The sequence below is a fragment of the Gadus chalcogrammus genome, chromosome 5, assembly GCF_026213295.1.
Source record: "Gadus chalcogrammus isolate NIFS_2021 chromosome 5, NIFS_Gcha_1.0, whole genome shotgun sequence".
Classification (NCBI taxonomy): domain Eukaryota; kingdom Metazoa; phylum Chordata; class Actinopteri; order Gadiformes; family Gadidae; genus Gadus; species Gadus chalcogrammus.
The window spans coordinates 16,664,079-16,684,078 of record NC_079416.1 but is presented as its reverse complement, the minus strand read 5'-3'; the positions used below and the strand labels follow the sequence as shown (position 1 = coordinate 16,684,078).

General features: G+C 42.3%; 1 protein-coding gene across 3 annotated transcripts in view; it reads right to left on the bottom strand.

The window, feature by feature from the left end:
* stxbp6 (syntaxin binding protein 6 (amisyn)) overlaps nt 1-20,000 on the bottom strand; it is a 104,163-nt gene that overhangs the window by 28,103 nt on the left and 56,060 nt on the right. For 2 of the 3 annotated variants that reach the window (XM_056590486.1, XM_056590488.1), the window contains exon 2: nt 14,217-14,394. The exons of the other annotated variant lie outside the window; for it this stretch is intronic. In XM_056590486.1, the coding sequence (XP_056446461.1) occupies nt 14,217-14,370 (154 nt within the window). In that variant the 5' untranslated portion in view covers nt 14,371-14,394. The remainder of the gene's footprint in view (nt 1-14,216; nt 14,395-20,000) is intronic. 3 annotated transcript variants of the gene reach the window in all.

Genomic DNA, 20,000 nt, shown 5'->3' with positions numbered 1-20,000 from the left:
TTTTGTTCAAATTCCAACACACACACACACACACACACACACACACACACACACACACACACACACACACACACACACACACACACACACACACACACACACACACACACACACACACACACACACACACACACACACACACACGTCTTTGAAAGGTAGCATTTATCTATCTTTGTTTGCTTTAAACTACCAATTGCTCGAGCTGTTTGTCAGACAGAGGAGAAGTCCTCAAAGAACAGAAGAAGAGCGAGAATACATTTAACTAGATACAGTATATCATATTTGAAGATAACAATATTGAAGATAATTAGGATATGATAAATATGACAAAGGAAAAAAAGTAGAGAAGCAAGCATGAAGAATGACGAAAATAATAATAAATCCCACAAAAAGATAGAATAAAGGTAAGGAATGGTAGAACTAAGTAGGGGCGTTGTAGAAAGGGAGTGTGGCTCCTTTGTTACAGCTGTTCAATCAAGGAACAGGAAAGATGGAGGGAGTGGTAAAATAACAGAGAATATAACTTTATCTGAGACATCCTCATGTTGGTCAGGGGTCAGGAAGCAGTAAATATTAAGATAGGGCAGATACCTCGAATAAATGATCAGTGTCTGGGGAATACCTCTGAGACTACTACAAACTTGGATGATAATCCAAGCGAAAAAGAATGGCAAAAGAGTGAATATGTTGACTTGCAGCAATGTGGACCATAGGAATACAAATCATTCGGCTAGCACATATTATGAGGCACATATTCATGGCAATGGTGAAGTATTAGAGGTGTTGGAGAAAAGCTGACCCTGAGATCCTGAGAAATAAACAGAACAGTATCGGACCCAACATAGAGCAGGGGGAGGGCTGATGGATGGAGGTGAGTCATGGAGGTGAGTCACCACCATGTGCATACAGTAAACATTGAAGTGTGCACCGTTTCTCTGTTTTACTTCAGCAGAACCTAACTTCTCCTATGAAGTTTAATTCAAACCAAGTGTACACAGTGTATAAATGATGTGTAACTGAATATAAACATTAAGCTACAACAGGGTCGAAGCATGCATCATAAATAGGCATGCAGAACCCCTTCTCGTTCAAAAAGGCAAAAAAAAGCTGTTCAAAATGCAGCCCGCCTGAGTAGGGTTACTTTGAGATAGCATTCCTGATTTTGGAGCCGATAACACATTTCAGACAAATATTTAGCTGATATTTTACTGGAATACTGTTGGCCAGACGTTTCTCTGAACACCTGTGACAATAAACCACTGTGAGCTTATCCTAGCCATCAATGTGATTAGACGTCGGCATTCCTCTGTCCTTAAAACCTTTCAAGTCCATGATCAACAACAATAAGAAAGTGGTGGTTGATGAAAAAGGAAGTTATTTCTTAAGTTATAATGGGTGATATTATATCCTCTGCGCGCGCGCGCGTGCGTGCGCGTGCGTGCGTGTGTGGGTGTGGGTGTGTGGTCAAATAACTGAAACCATAGATCCCGATAAATGTCTGTTTGAATCATAGCCGATTGCAATCGTATATTCTGAGCCACAAGGCAAGCCGTGTGGATTGAAAGAAATGAGAAACTACTCATTGCAATCATTATTTGCTCATTCAAATTTCAACTATTTGAAGTGGGAATTTTCTGGGCTTTTTGCTTCAGAAATCTGCAGATCTGTCCATTGATCTCCTACGTACTCCACCCTTAAACTCTGTAGCAAGGCAGGGCATCCATCACCGGTTGCTGTCAGCCATCTCTCCCTCTGCCCATTTTAAACCGTGAAATATATTTTTCAATCTCAATCTCTCTGGCTCTTTCTCATAGCCTCATTCTATTCCTCCCCTGCTTTCCTCCATGCCCCTTCCCCATTCACTTTGATTTGAGTAGATGGGATTAAGAAGTCAAGTGATAGATAAACCTCTTTTGGACCAAGGGCCGAACCCTTGGTCCAAAACCGCAGCCAATTTGACCGGTACAGCACTAAAGAACTTTCGTTCCGTCGGCAGAAATCTTTGGCCGTGTTAACCACTCCACTAGGATATGACTCATATGAGCATCACTTGTTATGGTCCCTCACTGTGTTTTTTACACAGGCAATTGTTGAGAAAGATGATTATTGAAGAATACCATCAAATATACCCACTGCCAAATATAATTTTGCACAGGATTAAATCATTCAATTTCCCCAACACACAACCCCCCCCCCCCTCCCCCAACACACACACACACACACACATACACACACTCACACCCACACCCACACACTAACCCCTTCCCCTGCACTCTGCTGAACTCTGGATTGTAGATAACATAAATCCAATCCCTCTCTTTTTTAAGAGACTGATAGAGTTAACTCCAGATACACTGGCTCAGCAAATCCCCATGCGGAACACTTCAAAATCAATACGGGCAGCTTTTAAATGATGTAAGAGTTATCGGCTCCCGGATAGCGCACCACAGTGGAATCAGATACGGCCCGGAATTTATTGCCTCTGAAGGTGTCAATCGTGCATTGCCGCGCGAACCCGATCTGAGCAAGGGTTTTCATACTCCAAATCGAACTAAAGCTGGGACTCTTTCCTCCTGCTTTTACTATTAGACAGCCGTAGCATGACAGCCCTCAGGTCTGAATGAAGGCATGAGAAGAGGTGTCCTTGAAGGTAAAAATAAGGGGGAAAATGAAATTTTACGTGACTGCAAGGAAATTATGCTAGGGCAATAGTGACTCTACCCGTCATGTCCACCATGAACCTCACGAGTCACGACCGTTGGACGTTATTTGTTCAAGTGGCTATCTCGAAAGTTTTCGTTTCAAAAAATGTCTGTTAAGGCACAATCTATCGCCGAATGAGGCAACACGAAGTCACACCCCTTCCGGTAGAGCCAGTGGGACCTATGAGATCGAAAGTATGAATGGGTTTCAATCCATGCTTTCAATGGAGAGAAAGTAATTATCTTCTGGTCCCAGTCGTGAAGAAGTTTGATAAAGTTAGGTTTTGTGTGAGGCCGCTTTGTGAACTACAGCTCTTCGCTGCTCTCGACGCGAATGATATACGTCGTCACCACCCGCACTTGGAACTCCGGTACAGACATGGCGATCTCTCTGCTCCACTTCACCGCTTTTTTTCCAAGGGGAGGATAAAAGCATCGAAAGAGGTGAAAACCATTATAAAACGGGGCATGTGGAGAGTTTCAGTTATGCCGATGGGGAGATTGTCGGTCTTGTCCATGCCAGTCGCAGGGAGCGTGACGTCACATACGAGACATGTAGTCTCTCAGTGTTTTCTCTACAGCCTTTAACTTAACAATTGCACAATAAACGGTCAAACTCTTGACATGAAAAATTATCATTTAAATCCACAAACAACATATGTGTAATCAGGGGCATATAAAGACTGGGACCAGAAGATAATTACTTTCTCTCCATTGAAAACCATTCATATTTTTCGATCTCATAGGTCCCATGGGCTCTACCGGAAGGGGCGTGACTTCGCCATAGTGAGTGAGCAACATGGTCCACTGCTGAAAGACCCTGCAGTTGCAGTATTATGAACGTTATGAATTGGGTGTCGGTGGCGAGACTGTTAGCATCACTGGGAAAATATGTCGCCAAATGTAATGAAAAGGAAATCTTGAAGATTACCACATTGCAATAAATGTATTGAGGCCAACCATGAAAATGTATGAGACACTAAAGCTAGCAGTCTGTCTGTTAGTCACCCTAAATTTAGGGAGTGACATACTGATGTTATTGCCTGCAGGGCCTTTTGCACATACGTGCAAGTGTGGATTATTCAGATTATTCAGTTTCCTCCATTCACAAAACAAAATGAATGCAATATGAATTGTATGCTCTCCCAACCTTTCTTTATGAGACACACCTGGATGTGAGAAAACGCCAGAAGCTTGAATGTACATTAAATGTTCTCCTTTTCCGGGTGATGGATGCATACTACTAAATGGACAGCACAACCCAATTTGTATGTACAGGTTATGGTAGTAGCATTCAAAAATGCGCTTGTGTGCGTGTCCTTGCAGTTAACATCCTTAAACAAAAGTCAAGTCAAAGGTTTGTTGGCAAATAGATTAAATGTCAATTATGACAGTGACGTGTTGTACGCAATGAGATGTTCCATTGATGAGTTATTGGTTCATGATGTGTGCTGAAATCAATGTACATCTACATCTGAAGCGCTGCAGTGTAGAGTCATAAATCACACAAAACGGATGGATCAATGATTACAGCAAGGTCAACTTTGCTGACTTTGGAGCTGGCGACGACAGTAAAACTAATATTTGCCATGAGTTTCAGGGGATTTACGACAGAAAAGGTTGGGTCGATACTGCTCTGGGAGTTTTTTCATTGAGTTTGCTTCGATGAAATATGCCCACCTAAAAATGTCTTCCCTTTCCCTTCAAATTAAACTTGAACCAACCTCCATACACTAAAGGTTGACTGTGAACCCTGAACATGATGTAGTGTAAATAGTTGCTCAGTTTAAAGTATATTAAAGCCAGAGGTGCATCTATTCAGGTAGGGTGGACTAAATGAAAGACAAGGTGAATATTACCTCGTTTTGAGCAGGTGCTTTGCTGGCTCGATAATGAGTTTGAATTGAGCTGACAGGAGGTCACTGAGCCGACTTGATGGTCCACCTAACCCCTTAGCTTCACTGGAGCCATCAGGGTCGCGTTTAGTGGGTGTTCCGTCTACTTTGTCATTCGGCTGCCGTAATTATCAATGAAATAGGCTCTATCCGAGTGAAAAGAGAATTGCAGAGTTGCAATTCTCTGTGAACACGGCAGGGTGAACTCGCCATTTTCACTCATAAATGAACAATCCTCATAGAGATTCTTTAAAATGGACAAAAGGTTTGTCACACGTATTGAGGCAAATTGACGTGAGGCAGATGGCGGCCTGACAAAGCCTTTTCAGTGGAGCTCCGGGGTAAGTGGCAGGTGATGAATCCAGGTAAGGCAGGTGACTATGAAGGTAAGGCAGTGAGCCAGGAGCTGGGGGATTCAAATGATGAGTCAAGATAGAAAGATGCCCGGATAAACTGAGATGTAATATGATGTGATGTGGGCATGACATGTGGACAAAAGCTATTCATAACCTTCATAATCCTTCTCCTTCCTATCCCCTCTTTTTGCCATTTTATCCCCTTGTTCGTCCCTGACTGCCTCCTGCCCCCTCTCTCCTGCTTTCATTTATCCATTACTTGAACGTTTTAATCAGAGGAAAAGTCTGATGTGGTGCAGATTTGTATGTGTGGGCATGTGTCTGATGGTGTGATTGATAGTGATGGAGAAAAGGGAGCAAGAGGGCAAGGCTGAGATCTTTCCTCAGCTCCTGCAGATGTTTTTATCTTTGTTCTTCAGGGGATATTGGACACCTCTCTGGTGCTAAACGTGCTCCTCAACGTGCTCATGAGTTATCATGTCTCAAAAATAAATTATATGGGCCCGTATATCTGACTATCTTTTAGATAACAAATTATTTCAGTTTTGGCCAGGTTAAAGAGAACCAAAGCCAAAAACTACAAATCATGTCTAACACAATCTTAATCATAACACGCGTCATACTACATGTAATTCTAGATGCAAAGATTAGGAGGCGAGTACTCCCATTTACCGACTGGACTGTCTCATTTTAGGTATTTAAACATATCCGTTGCTAACCCTCCTGCTTCCAGTTGGACTAGAGCAAAAAAATAAAAGAATTCTGCAATAAGATGGCTAGACATCTCTCCGATATTTACCTGAAATAATCTGATCCCTGTATGTCAGACGGTTACTAAATATATAGAGGCTAGATGTTCCATGAAACACACATGGTCAAAGAGGGGGGTCTCGTATGAAATGTCTGGGATTTCAATTATCAGGAGAAAAATGCAGCCTGATTTTTCAGACTTCTAATATTTTTGCCATTCCATGATAAAGATCTGTAGGAAAGTGAAAATGTATTATATTGACTTCATTGAGATAACAAATTGTTTAAGTTTGCAATTCCGGTTAAAAACGTGCAATTATAAGTTAGTAGTTAGTTAGTTGACAATTGTGCATTAAAATAGAGGGTTTTCAAGACAAGCATTTATACGTGTCAAAAATTGTATTCATAAAGACTATCTAATCTTCATTTCCCTCGGACACAGATTGTATATGGATTAATCCAATTTGCTGGGGAATGCTTAAATAAAGTTGCCTATTACATTTTCAGTAAGATAGTTTGACAAAAACAAGGAATCTTATTATAGGCATGGCTGCCGCTGACGCAGCTGCCAGTCTGTGGTCCCTTTAAATGCTTTCATCTTCTTTCATCAAACATCGTTTTTTTGGGTTGGGGGAGCCAAGTTTTATTTTTTTCACTGGAAAACAACTGCTGAAACACCACCAAGGTGGCGATGTCAGCCCCGGGTTGGGTCACTATCCCTCCTGTACGAGTGAGGTAATTCACGGGTCAGAGGAACAGATGATCAGAAACACGTGTGGTGGCATCCGGTTCGGAACAACATACTCCTCTTCCTGGCGGCTGCTTCCTAAACGTCTCCTCAAAGTTTCCATCTTGTGCAACGCTTAATCAAACATCAACGAGGAAAGGAAGTCCAACTGATGCGGGAATCCGTAGCGGTGATATTGCAAACGGCCCATGAAAGAATGCCAAAGACCAACCCCACCTCATGTGTTGGCTAGCCAACCGTGATGTCACGGCGACCAGCTGTGAGTTCAAATGCAGCGGCAGGTAATGGAAGAGAGCCTTATTGGATCACACTGAAAGTCCCGGAGATACCTTTTCCTAGAATTCACGGATTGTTTATGTCCTGTTCTTCCTTACATTCCATTGAGGCCTCTTTCCGGAGCAGATGAAAGCAATTAGCTGGGTTGTGAAGAGGAATGCAAAAAACGAAAACAAGGATATACTCTACAAGGATTGCATATTTGGTCAGGAAAAACAGTTTTGTTGCATCACTGAAACCCTTGAGCTCAACAAAAACTCATCACTGGGGTGCCACTAAGCAAGGACAGGCCAACCCAATCCAATTCAAAATCCCAAGTTCATATTCATTTCTCATTTCTCAATCTTTAAAGTCAGGGGTTAGCAACAATGGCCGGGCATTTCCACACTGCAATTTATCTGCATCCTCCAAAGATGTACAATCTTAATCCTGTGTTGAAGGGAACCATCACCCCACCACTTCCACTGGATAACTGCTCAGAAATAAAAACAATAAAATGGTTTCCATTGAATTTCCCAGAATGGAAGGAGAGATCCAGGCTGAACAGAAGGCTAAAGGAAGAGGACACTGAGGGAAAGTTTGGCCAATGGACTTGTAAAGGGGGAAGTCAGCGTCAATGAGACGTGTCTTGATGCTTCAACGCGCGTGCACACATCTCACACACACACACACACACACACACACACACACACACACACACACACACACACACACACACACACACACACACACACACACACACACACACACACACACACACACACACACACACACACACACACACACAGTTGGAAAGAAACAGATGAGAACAACAATCACACAAATGCATATACAGTAAATGGTCAAATATGAACAGAGAGATTCACAACAGTGTGTTTGTACCACCGAACGCAGGTCAGAGCTCACAGAGCTCATTTGACTTTGTGATAAGCCGAGGCACCTTAACCCAGCTGTGTGAATCCCACAGGCCACCCGCCCGTCCGTTTGCACTTCCCCGGGGGATGGATAAGATGTGATGCGTTCTGTTGTTGAATGGCGTTGAAGCATTGCCATGAAGTGAAGATGGCAATGCGGTGTAAATGATCCAGTGCTCCATTCACAGTCTTGTACTGTAAATCGGAATGGAAACCCGCAGTCAATGGTCAGCATCACTGAACATGTTCATCAGTGTTGAATGAGGGAGTGAGACATAGAGTGAAAGAGTCGTAGGAATAAAGTCATTAACATGCTTTTCTGTGGACAGTTGGGAATTGGCTTTTTTGTCGGAAATAATGTGCCATTGCTGTTAATTAGGAATATTTAAAGCAAATCAAAATACGCTCATTGTCATGAAGATATGGCCATAGAATGATTTTGTTGAAAAAGGTTTGATATGGTGGATTGAGGGAATGGACAAACAATGTAACGTATCATCCCTGAAATAGGCGCACACACACACACACACACACACACACACACACACACACACACACAACTTACACAAGCCACATAAAACACACCAACACGAATGGGAAGACGGCTGTCAGAGAATACATCTATACATTCAATTCATTCAAAATGCAAACCAACCCACACACTTTAATGCATTCATAAACATTCACAAATACACCCACCAAGGATTGCGAAAGGCTGCCTACATTTGAAGGCACTTAGTCTAACCTCCCTCTTATTCACACACACACATTTGTTTAATAAAAACAGCTGAATCCTCCTCTCTGCATCTATCCACCAGACTGTCTGCTTCTGTTTTCCTGAGCAGAAAGCTTTCAAGCCCCCAAGGTCTGGTTTTCTCTATCTCAATCAAACACACACACATACACACACCGACGCACACTCGAGAAAAAAACATCACAAAACAGGAAAACAGAAATAAAAGGGAGAATGTGTGAAGGCACATACAGGAGAATGGGAGAAGAACTGTCTTTCCTCAACATAAACAAATACAACCCACCACCGTGTCCACTAACATCAACTCCCCTGTGTGTTATTTGCAGCACACAGATTCTGGCATCCCACTGCTACTCTGCCAAACACTGCATGAGCAGGGCTGGGTTATGGGTTATACACCTGGGGGTGTTCCATGGAGTCACAGCATGGACTCCCCTGATCAAAGACTAAAGACACATCAAGTCAGTAAGTGTCTATGTCTCTACTGGCCTGCATCCAGCCACGGCCTCTCTGTGTGTGTGTGTGTGTGTGTGTGTGTGTGTGTGTGTGTGTGTGTGTGTGTGTGTGTGTGTGTGTGTGTGTGTGTGTGTGTGTGTGTGTGTGTGTGTGTGTGTGTGTACAGTATGTGTGTGTGCTTCTATCTATGCACATGTGTACAATGCGTGTTGGAAGGAGATCAAAGGCATTCTAGAAATCCCAAACCCCAAGCACACACAGAGGCCTCAGAGAGCAACAGACCCAACCCCTCATCCTGCTCCTGCTCCCTGTGGGTAAGCTCAGATCTACTAGCTTCTGTACCACTATACATTCTCCCACAGGTAACACTCACTAGGGGGCTTTTCCACTTATATTCAAGACTCAATCTTAACCCGCTGCTGTTTGATTTCTTATGAGAAAACGGGTTCATCTTGTTGAGTTTTCCCATTCTAGGATTTGGAAACGCATCAGGCATGCATTCTTGCTGCACATCCAGGCATGAGTGTTGTGATTGTGAAGTGTTGAAAATATTAATATTCCCATCTTACCCTTTATCCCTCCTCACTCTGTTTGAGATACAAAGAGGGTGAGGAGAACAGTAACACTTGAACGGACATGGTTTTAATGGAGGTGTTGCAATGCACTTGGGTTCCTTGTCTTTCTTTTTACGCTTGTTAAACTTGTTAGTTGCTAAGGATGCCAGGAACAGTCATGTCGCAACAACCTCAACTTTTGTAGGGAAAAAGGTGTTTGGTTTAGTCCCTAAGAATACTATACAATATACCTTACAATAAAATAATCATTAGTTTTAAACACTGATGTATAAAATGACCATTTCACACAAACAAACAACTCCACACCATACATTGATTCTTTACAAATGTTATATTCCCGAGCTACGACTTAATGCCATCAGATATATCCTTAGGGTCGTTTTCTCACTTCTGTAATTGAAATACCAAGTTCTGCTACGGGCTTTCTACTCTACAGCTCCCACTTTCATAACATCTCACACACACACACACCCACCACTGTGTAAAGGTGAAGTTAGGACAGGAGGGTAGTGCATTTCTTCTTTTCATCCGCCCTAGTTCTTACAGCCCAATGAACTTCAACAGAAACTAAAACAACATTTTTTTACATTTCTCACACAAAACCCTTGTTCTCATTAGCGATCTGTCTAAATCAAACCACAGCAAGACCGTGACCTTTTAAATAAATAGTCCCTCTGAGACTTCTTTTCTGAAAGGATGGGAGTTAGCTGCTCTGCTGTCCATTTAGCAGCACATCAGATTGTATTATTATTGTTGTGCTTTGCTGGTAACTAAGTGAACTTTAAGGTTGTTCTGCCTTGAGGGTTAAAACTAGGAAGTGAGCAATAATCATTCAACATTTCGGTTCTCCTATAGCAACAACACTTGCAACACAAAAACAAGAGTGGGGCGGCTGTCCAAGTTTCTTGGAGGTCAATGATAGATGTAGTAGTACTCAGGCTAAAACAAACACTGCAACATGTGCAACCAAACAGCCAATTCACAGAGCCATCGATCCCTGCATGATGACCTGCAGCGCTGTTAAACATGCTTCCAAGGCTGCAGTGACGTGGTCAACAATGGATTTCATTAGCAATATACAAACTACCAGAATGAACAAAATACATAAAAAGGTATTTTTTAAATTTTACGGACAACGTGTAGGATTTCTACTTGCAACTCTTTAAATTGGCCCAATTGTTACATTGTTTGTGGTTAATTACTTGTTGTCATTTAAATAACATAATGTACATGTACGTTGTACATTTTGGTGTCGAGTATATCACCCCTATTGTCTGTTTTTAACTAACATATTACTGATTATAGCTCATATTAGTTTATGAATTTGATTGTGTTAAAAAGCCAGTGAACCCACTATTTCAGATGGAATTAAAACACCATGATATTTAAAAAAAATGTGTTTTGGGTTCAGAGTTTTAGGAAGGAGGTGGGCGTGTTATCCCCATGGTAACGACCCCCACCAACTTTATGATACTCTTTTAGTACAGTCGTTGTGTATGAGCATCATAACAAGTAATGTTGTATATGAAACGCACCAAACACCGTAGCGTTATACTTCAGGTGTCCAGGAAGCCTAACCCTCACTCAGACGAGGACATTGATTACATTGCTTCTCAAACAGAGCTTCACCATCCACGCACACGGCGTCGTTATACTATAACGTTATAATAATATTCACTTAAATAATATCATTGTTCAAAAAGCTCAACTTTCTCTTGGACGCCACAGTCTGGGGGTGCTGCATAGTTTCCTCTATGTACTAAAATTGACCTTGGGTGCCTTGAAAGGCGCCTCTAAATTAAATGTATTATTATTATTATTATTATCAGCTCGAGCAGGCTGCAGTACCCTTATGGTATTGGAGGAATTTCTGATTCTGACAGTCATTTTTAAACATATATCCGCTGTATTTTAGACAAAATAAGGGGATGCATGGGCATCACTGTCACACCCTGGTAATGTTCTTGGGACTGCTTGGTGGCGGTCAGCCTGTGACTGGGAAACAGCAGTGCACTGTGTCTATTCCTTCTATGGATGTCTCTTTGTTCAAACATACTGTGGATTGCATAACGATGTCACTGCCTGGCTCAAAGCCTCCACTATCTGTCCCTTGAGCCATGTGACAAAAACACACACACATACTGTACAACCACACACACACACACACACACACACACACACACACACACACACACACACACACACACACACACACACACACACACACACACACACACACACACACACACACACACACACACACATTAAATAAGTAGAGTAGGTTTAATAGTCATCCTCAGGCTGATAGCACACATACAGACCAAACCCAGCACAGAGACACACGCAAACACAGTGACAGAACAATGCTTGGATAGTGTAAAGTGAGTCCACATGACTAACAGTACAACAGTAAATTCCTTCACGACTCGCCTCAGCAATGGAAAGAAGCGAACATGTCACATCATTAAGAGTCAACCATAACAGTTGTTGTTGTTGTTGTTGTTGTTGTTGTTGTTGTTGTTGTTGTTGTTGGTGGCCCAACAAAAGAAACACAAGAGATTTGGTGGTGGTGGTTATGATAGGGACATTAACTGCACTTGAATGCCGTACTACATGGCAAATTATGTTACGTCGATCATTATGTAGACTACAGTATGGACCATGAATGGAATACATCAGTAGGTAAGGAAGCATTTTAAAATAGTGAATTAATTTAAGATTATGTCAGAACAAACGGATCACATCATATCAACTGAAGGCTTGAACGTCCCAACATGAGATGCAGAGGCCTACAAATATGGAATGGACATAAATGGAAGGACTAGGAACAGTATGAATAAAAAAGAAAGAGGACTGTTGTTGGCCTTTTCAATTATAATTGTTCTATTCGTCTGAGCAAGAGGACACTTAAGTAAGTCTTTGGCATTAGTATGTGACAATGTAAGCCTTGCTTCCTTAATAGGCTGCATAGCCAGCAACGCAACATGGATTTATAGCAATATTATTTTGTTTAATCCAGATTACATCTGGTACCAAAGTCTTAATCCTCATTTGATGGATTCAGTAAGGCTATGGTTGAATTAGCCGACCCTTCTACTTAACCTCTTAAACCTAGGAATTTACAGAGCACAAAAAGAGCACATTTCTGCACAGTTTAAAAAATAGTTTTTTATAAAGAAGAAACATTAGAACTAATAACTACAGCAAGCAAATTAAGATGGAATATGGAAAAAAAAAAAGCATGCCTACGGATTCTGATGCTTAAAAATCGTGTTCATCCCTAAAGAAATGCCTTAATTAAGGCACACAGTGTTTGAAAAAAAGATTGTGTACCTTTTAAAAGCTAGTGCAGGGAGCGCTAAAGCAAACATGGAGTCACTCATGCCGGACATAAATTCCCACTCGTCAATATTTAAGTTGTGACAAACCTTGAACCAAGATAATGTAATGTTGCCAAGAACTGCTGACTACAATTTTGAGATAACAGAAAGGCATCTTCATAAGCAGTTGTGTTGTTAACTAAAATAATTCTCATTTCAGGATAGAAATGTGAATTATCAAGAAATATTTCCGACTCAAACAGATTGTTTTGTAGGGGCAGTATACAGGCAGTTTGTAATAATAAATAAAACAACTGATTGTAAGACAGAATGAAAAACAAAACAGAAAGAAAAGGCTGATGGCCAAGCTTGAGATAATGATATCCTGATAACCAAAATGAAATAGAAAGAGGAGATAAAAGCCATACGATTGGGAGTAGGAGAGTGGGAAGGAGAGTGTAGCGGTCAGGGTCCACTCTCAGCAAAAGAGTACTGGGTTGGATTTGATCCCCAATGACCGCAGTCTACCTTGTTAAGGTACCTGGTGATGTTTTGGTACGTTCTCTAGCTATGACCTCAATATAGGAAAAAGCTGTTTTATTTCCCCATCGATCCACCTGAACTGGATATCATGCAGTATGATTTGCACTTCACTCTTTCCCAAACTACATTTAAATACTAAGGAATCAACATTTCCCAAAATGTACCATAACTACTTAAAACAATTTCCCTGCACCAACAACAAACGTCAAAGAAGACCTTCAAAGGTGCAGCTTACATCTCACTACCTATTAAATGTTGGCCTCTCCTCCCTCCTCTTCTTTTGGTGCATTACTCTCTCTTTTATAGATTACTCTCTTTAATTTTGGGTAATAAAGCACCAAGGCTTCAGAATTCTTTATTAAAGAGGAACAGATCAGAGGGAGGGTTGGGGTTAGCACATTTGTAACTTTACTATTGGCCAGGCAACATGCAAAACAATTTACACTTGGCTTGAAACTCAGAAACTCAGTGGTGAAACTCAGTGGTGCCAGATGGAACCACATTCATGTTACTCTTCCTCCCTAAAAGCATTGGTATGCCACACCAACAGACTTCCAGCCACGTTCAACCAAAAACAATTGGACCTCTTCAGATACTTTTAAGTTCAGATCAACTACCATTTTATCGTATCGCAGTGAAGGTCTCCCAACAACTTATTTTGAACCCCCATGACCCAAGAGCACTAAATAATGTGGTTAACTTTTTTGCATTGTCATTATGTTATTAGTTTTTAATTAATTTATCTTTATTCTACATCAATGTACCTAATTCATTAATGTTATTGCTCTTTGTCACTGTGTTTTCATAAAGGGAGGTGGTGGGGAGGGATTATTATTCAAACACTCTATATTACTGTACTGTGTCGTTTCATAAAATACCTATTAAATTCGTCGACCCGAAACAAGTATGCCTCGTTTAGGCTCTTACCTGAGAGGCAGATGAAGGTCATGTAGTCTCCCTGGCCACCAGTGGCCAAGAAGGGGATTTTCTTCTTGGTGCGCCGCTTCACTTGCACAGCTGCAAGCATCTTCTCATCGTTGGGCGTAAACACCTCCTTGTTGATAGTGGACTTGGAACTCATCTCTCAGGGCAGCCAGGAGCAGGTCTGGGTGGGAAACAAGTGAAACCAGAGGAGGATCAGAACCTCCCATTCACTTGGGCAGGAGGAAAATGCATCGTCTATTCAGGAAAGGGTGGCATGCTGTAGTTTGTTGTGAGCTCAGGAGACAGTACCACAAACGGTATTAATCCCTGAAGGGGAAAAAAGACTCCGCTACATATGACCGAGACCCAGCATGACAATTGACTAAAAGGTGCAGATACAAAATAAAGTAAGGGATGGCCCTATGAAAACTAGTGATGTACTCTGACAACATAGTAGCTGCATAATACTATTTGATAATATCATCAACATGGTGTTCAGGGAAAGAGAACCACATATTTCCATGAAGAACGTAATAATAATAATAATAATAAATGAAATTTATATAGCGCTTAATATGGTACTCTAAGACGCTTATGAGAGGACAAACGTACAATGAGTTATTCTTCCAGGTTGTAACCGAAGTCGAATTCTGTCAAAATTAAAATGTACTTTGGATTCCCCTGCTTTAAACATTTCTCATAACAAATATAAGTAGAGTTCAGTAGCAGAGCGAGCCTGCTAGTCTGAGAGAGTTTCTTAAAGCAGACTTGGCAAAAAGCCTTGACAATTATAAAAAACTAAAATATCTGGCAAAACACAACTGGACTCTTGGGATTGAGGAGCGATTGTGAAGGAATTTTTATGGTCAATATTAGGTAAAAAAAATACTAATTAGTTAAAAGGCTAACTGTGTTGGGTGGAGTAGTGGAGAATATTTTATTTCTAACAGTTATGTATGGCTGACCCCTTTTATTTCCAAATATCTTGGAGCATTGACCTATAAGCAAATCAAACCTACATCACAAAAAACAATGACTCCCTATTGAGCAATATTCTGTTCTCCAACTGCAAATTACTGTTGCTCCAAAGCAATCTACAGCTGAGTTGACCAACTATAAATACTGTTTGGGCACGCATAAAGAAAAGACCACACATTTTAAGACGCTTGCACTGCAAAATGTGTTTCCACAAAAAGATGCCAAACAACCATGTGTAAAACAAATGAAATTAACGGCTGTATTTAGGAAAGTGATTTAAGCTACTCACGCCATATAAAAAAGATGACAAATTTGTCTTTTGCTCATATATGGCTTGAATACGGTTCAAAACGGTGTCAAGGAGCATTAAGTGCTGAATGTGGCTCACATGATTACCATGTCCGCACAGGGACAGTGGTAATCATGTGTGCCTGCATACATATGGTCAGTCTATGACTGTGCTATTCCATCGTCAGCAGCAGTACCAGCAGGGGAGGGGAGACTTCACAGTGTAAACCAGCTGAGGCTCTCTCTGTCATCACTAATCCGTTCAGGGAGCCCACCCCACCACCCATCCCCCTCGTCTCCATCATCCAATGTGCACTCGAGAGAGAGAGAGAGAGAGAGAGAGAGAGAGAGAGAGATAGAGAGAGAGAGAGAGAGAGAGAGAGAGAGAGAGAGAGAGAGAGAGAGAGAGAGAGAGAGAGAGAGAGAGAGAGAGAGAGAGAGAGAGAGAGAGAGAGAGAGAGAGAGAGAGAGAGAGAGAGAGAGACCCCCAGCCCCCACTGATCTGTCACCAGGCAGAGGGTAGCCCAAATCCCCCTGAGGTGGCCAAGCAAAGCATCGTGGGTGATCGTGGAAGCAGGGGGTGTTGTGGATTGAAGGGAGAATGATGGAAAGAATGAGTGGGAGGCGAACGAGGAGCTGTAGGAGAAGGAGGCTAAAAAGGAGCCGCCAGGCAGTGAATAGAATCCGGCAAGCCACCGTGCTGCCTGGCTTCTGGGTTGACTGATGCAATGCTCACCGAGCATGGCTGGAGAGAGGAGGGAACAGATGGAGCTGTGGTAGGGGGAGCGAGGGGTAGACCTACACCAATATATCACTGGATTCATTCTATTTCCCTGCAAAACTACCTCCACTAGCACCTTATCAGGCATGTGCCTCCTCCGCCCCAGCTGACTGAGAGGGGAACAGGAGCTAGTGCTCCCGGGCTACGCTCCTGCCCAGGGCGTTAATATGGAATCTGTTTCCGTTGTTCACGGTGCCCCCGGAGACATCTTCGAAGAGGGGAAAACTTCAGAGTCGCCTGCGCCGCTACTTCTGCCGGCGCCGCGGCAACAAGCTCAGCCAATCCAGGCTCTCCTCGTGGGGCCACAGATGCTTAGAGACCCCTGGCAGGAGCCATGGCCTGAAGGCTGGAAGGGATATCCAGGGACTCGGTGTGGAGTCCGCTAGCCACAATAGTCACAAGCAGAAGGACCCAGGGGAAACTGGAGGTCCAGGCGGCCTATTTTATATCCCTTAATCTCTTTCCAAAGTGCAGGGAAGAACCAAATTGGTGGCTGAAGGAGCTTTATAAGAGGCATTTCAGGAGGAACTACTGGTATAAATTAGTCTGTCGCTTTGATAATTACATTGCTGGCACAGTTGGGAGTGTTTTTGCACAGAGCCTTGTCAAACGAAGGCCTAAAGAGGCTCAGCTCGCTCTTCCTCACATTGTTTGCAGTCGCCTTGATTCGACTGACTGACTGACTGACTGACTGACTGACTGACTGACTGACTGACTGACTGACTGACTGACTGACTGACTGACTGACTGACTGACTGACTGACTGACTGACTGACTGACTGACTGACTGACTGACTGACTGACTGACTGACTGACTGACTGACTGACTGACTGACTGACTGACTGACTGACTGACTGACTGACTGACTGACTGACTGACTGACTGACTGACTGACTGACTGACTGACTGACTGACTGACTGACTGACTGACTGACTGACTGACTGACTGACTGACTGACTGACTGACTGACTGACTGACTGACTGACTGACTGACTGACTGACTGACTGACTGACTGACTGACTGACTGACTGACTGACTGACTGACTGACTGACTGACTGACTGACTGACTGACTGACTGACTGACTGACTGACTGACTGACTGACTGACTGACTGACTGACTGACTGACTGACTGACTGACTGACTGACTGACTGACTGACTGACTGACTGACTGACTGACTGACTGACTGACTGACTGTGTTTGCTCCATGTGAAACCAACATTCAAGTGCCTCATCCACATGAATTAGAGAACACCCAACCAGGGAACTATAGCTTATCACAAACCTCACTATGGATACTTATGTGATTGTTTGTGCTTTTGTGTGCAAGGCCATGGGCACAAAGCTGTTATTATTTGGATAGTAAGTGCACGGCAGAGGCACTCTGATTTTACCTCCTATTATCACTTTAAGGATACAGAGGAATGGTGGCTAAGACCTTAATTACCAACAATGAGGCAGACAGAAGACCACACACACCCCCCTCATTTGAAGTAGGCTAAATGTTTCTATTTCACTACAAAGTTTCAATCTGTACTTTTTGCTGTATAAATTTACATCTTGAATAGAAACTGATTCCTTAAACATGTTTCCACGTGGCATCTGACCAATATCCTATTCGCTGACACCCTTGGGGTTGGTCAAGCGTCCAAGGGCCCAACTGAGAAATCTCCATCTTTAGTCTTAAACATGCAGAAACGATTTGTGTTGTGCAAAAATTACAACCACAACACCCCCTGGTTCAGATCTTCAACATGCTGTTTTCCTAATGTACGTTCACTTTAACAACAGATTTTGTTTGAAAACTTTCCGAACATTTATGGTGCCAACCGAGCGGTCCAATTGAAACTGTTTAACAAGCAGTGAAACTGAAACTGTTGAAACAAAACAAAAAGATTATAATAATCACAGATTATTAATGATTATGCCCGGCAGAGGGTCAATGAGTACATACTTCAGCTCACTAGGAGGACGTCAGATGTGAGAGCGGTTCTTCTATGTGGTCCCTGACACATTTGTGTACACGTAGACACTGCTATAAGAATAAGGCCCTATGGCCTCTCTCTTTGTTGTCTGACCGATCTGATCTCAAAGCGTCCTCAATGTGTCTCCCACTTGCATTGACACCTGTACTGAGAGCTGTCCACTTGTGTTCGGATCACCCAAGAGGAATGTTAATATCATTTGTGAACAGGTCCTCTTTTCAATCTCCCTTTGCGGGCGAACTAGGGGACATTTCAAAACAAAACAGAAAGTTTCACCTCAACTACGTCCACTTGCGTAATCTTGGTTAACTTCTGTTACCAACATTAAGGAGTAACTGATGACATCAAACCAGCTAGAGCACACAGCTTCACGCATCATAATTTTAGACAAACAACAGACTGTTTCTGCAGAGCTAAAATAGCACTCGGGAGCGAGTGGTGATCCCACATCAACACAAACACAGATGGTGGCTGTTAATGTTCCTAAAATGATGGAGGCCGGACTGTCCGCTCAGTCTGCATTTGTGCCTGCTGTTCGCTGATCAATGTCTCGGGCAGCCATTAAACTGGCCACACCATTTCATAGCAACACACAATACACAATAACATAAATTATTCCGAGGCCAAAACGTGCATAGTATTTCACATATTTTTCTGAATACACCATTAAGGCATTTTATTTGGGAACAATTTTAACCATTAATGTTTTATACAGATCACTACTTTTATACATATCACATGTGTTCTTCTTTTGCTCAAGACAATAATCAAAGCCATTTGACACAGAACATCAAACCGTCAGTAGACTTACTATTCAGACAACGCTATGATTAAAAGGAACTGGTCTATTGCACAGATGCAATCTAGCGAATGACCCCTTACCCCGGAGGATAAACACTAGCCGGTCTCATTTATTTCCTGGGATATATACTGCAATAGCGAGCCATGGACCAGCCACTAATAGTGTGCGTCAAGCCCATACATTATGTCAATCTTTAACTGCCAGGGTTCTTAGAACAATAACAATTTGAATGAGCTACAGTCCAGCAGGCCCTGAATGGTAATAAGGTTATCAAACAGCCGCCAATAGATATCGCTAGCATGGTAGCTAAATCACAAAATAAATTACCAACTGAATACCCTAGGATATTGACAAAGACCAGAGAGTTAACGGTTTACTTCCATAGCAATAAGGCCTAGTCTAGGTATAGCTAGACTAATCCAGTTCGTCAAGACCCCAGGTCGACTGTGGACATTGTCTGTGTCCAGATGTAAATGGACTATGATTTTTGGCTAACCCACCCCATATCGCGTTATAGGGAGATTCCGAAATTGGGCAGATGGCGATCTATTGGCATCTTTAATATCCTGAACAAGGGTTTATCAGGTCCCATTGCTGTATCTAAGTTTTGTGAACTGCCTATTACGCAGCCACTATCTTTGATCCGAATTCTATCCAGTCATTTTAGTCTCTTGGTCAGTTAGCATGCCCAGTGGCGTGTCAACTCTGAATCCAAACCGAATCAATTTGTAAGTTTGCGGGCACTGTTGGCAAAAAACAACCAAGCCAGAGCAGTTCATATGGGCTTACTTGTGTTGGACAAATCAAGGTCAAAAGTTATGAATGCTAAACACTCGTTTGAAATTGAATTGATGTCAATAACCAACTGCTCAGTTTCATCGCGAGAGGAGGCGAGTTGGACAAAATACATGGCTCACTTACTTCTGTACATTGAACATTTCGACGCTA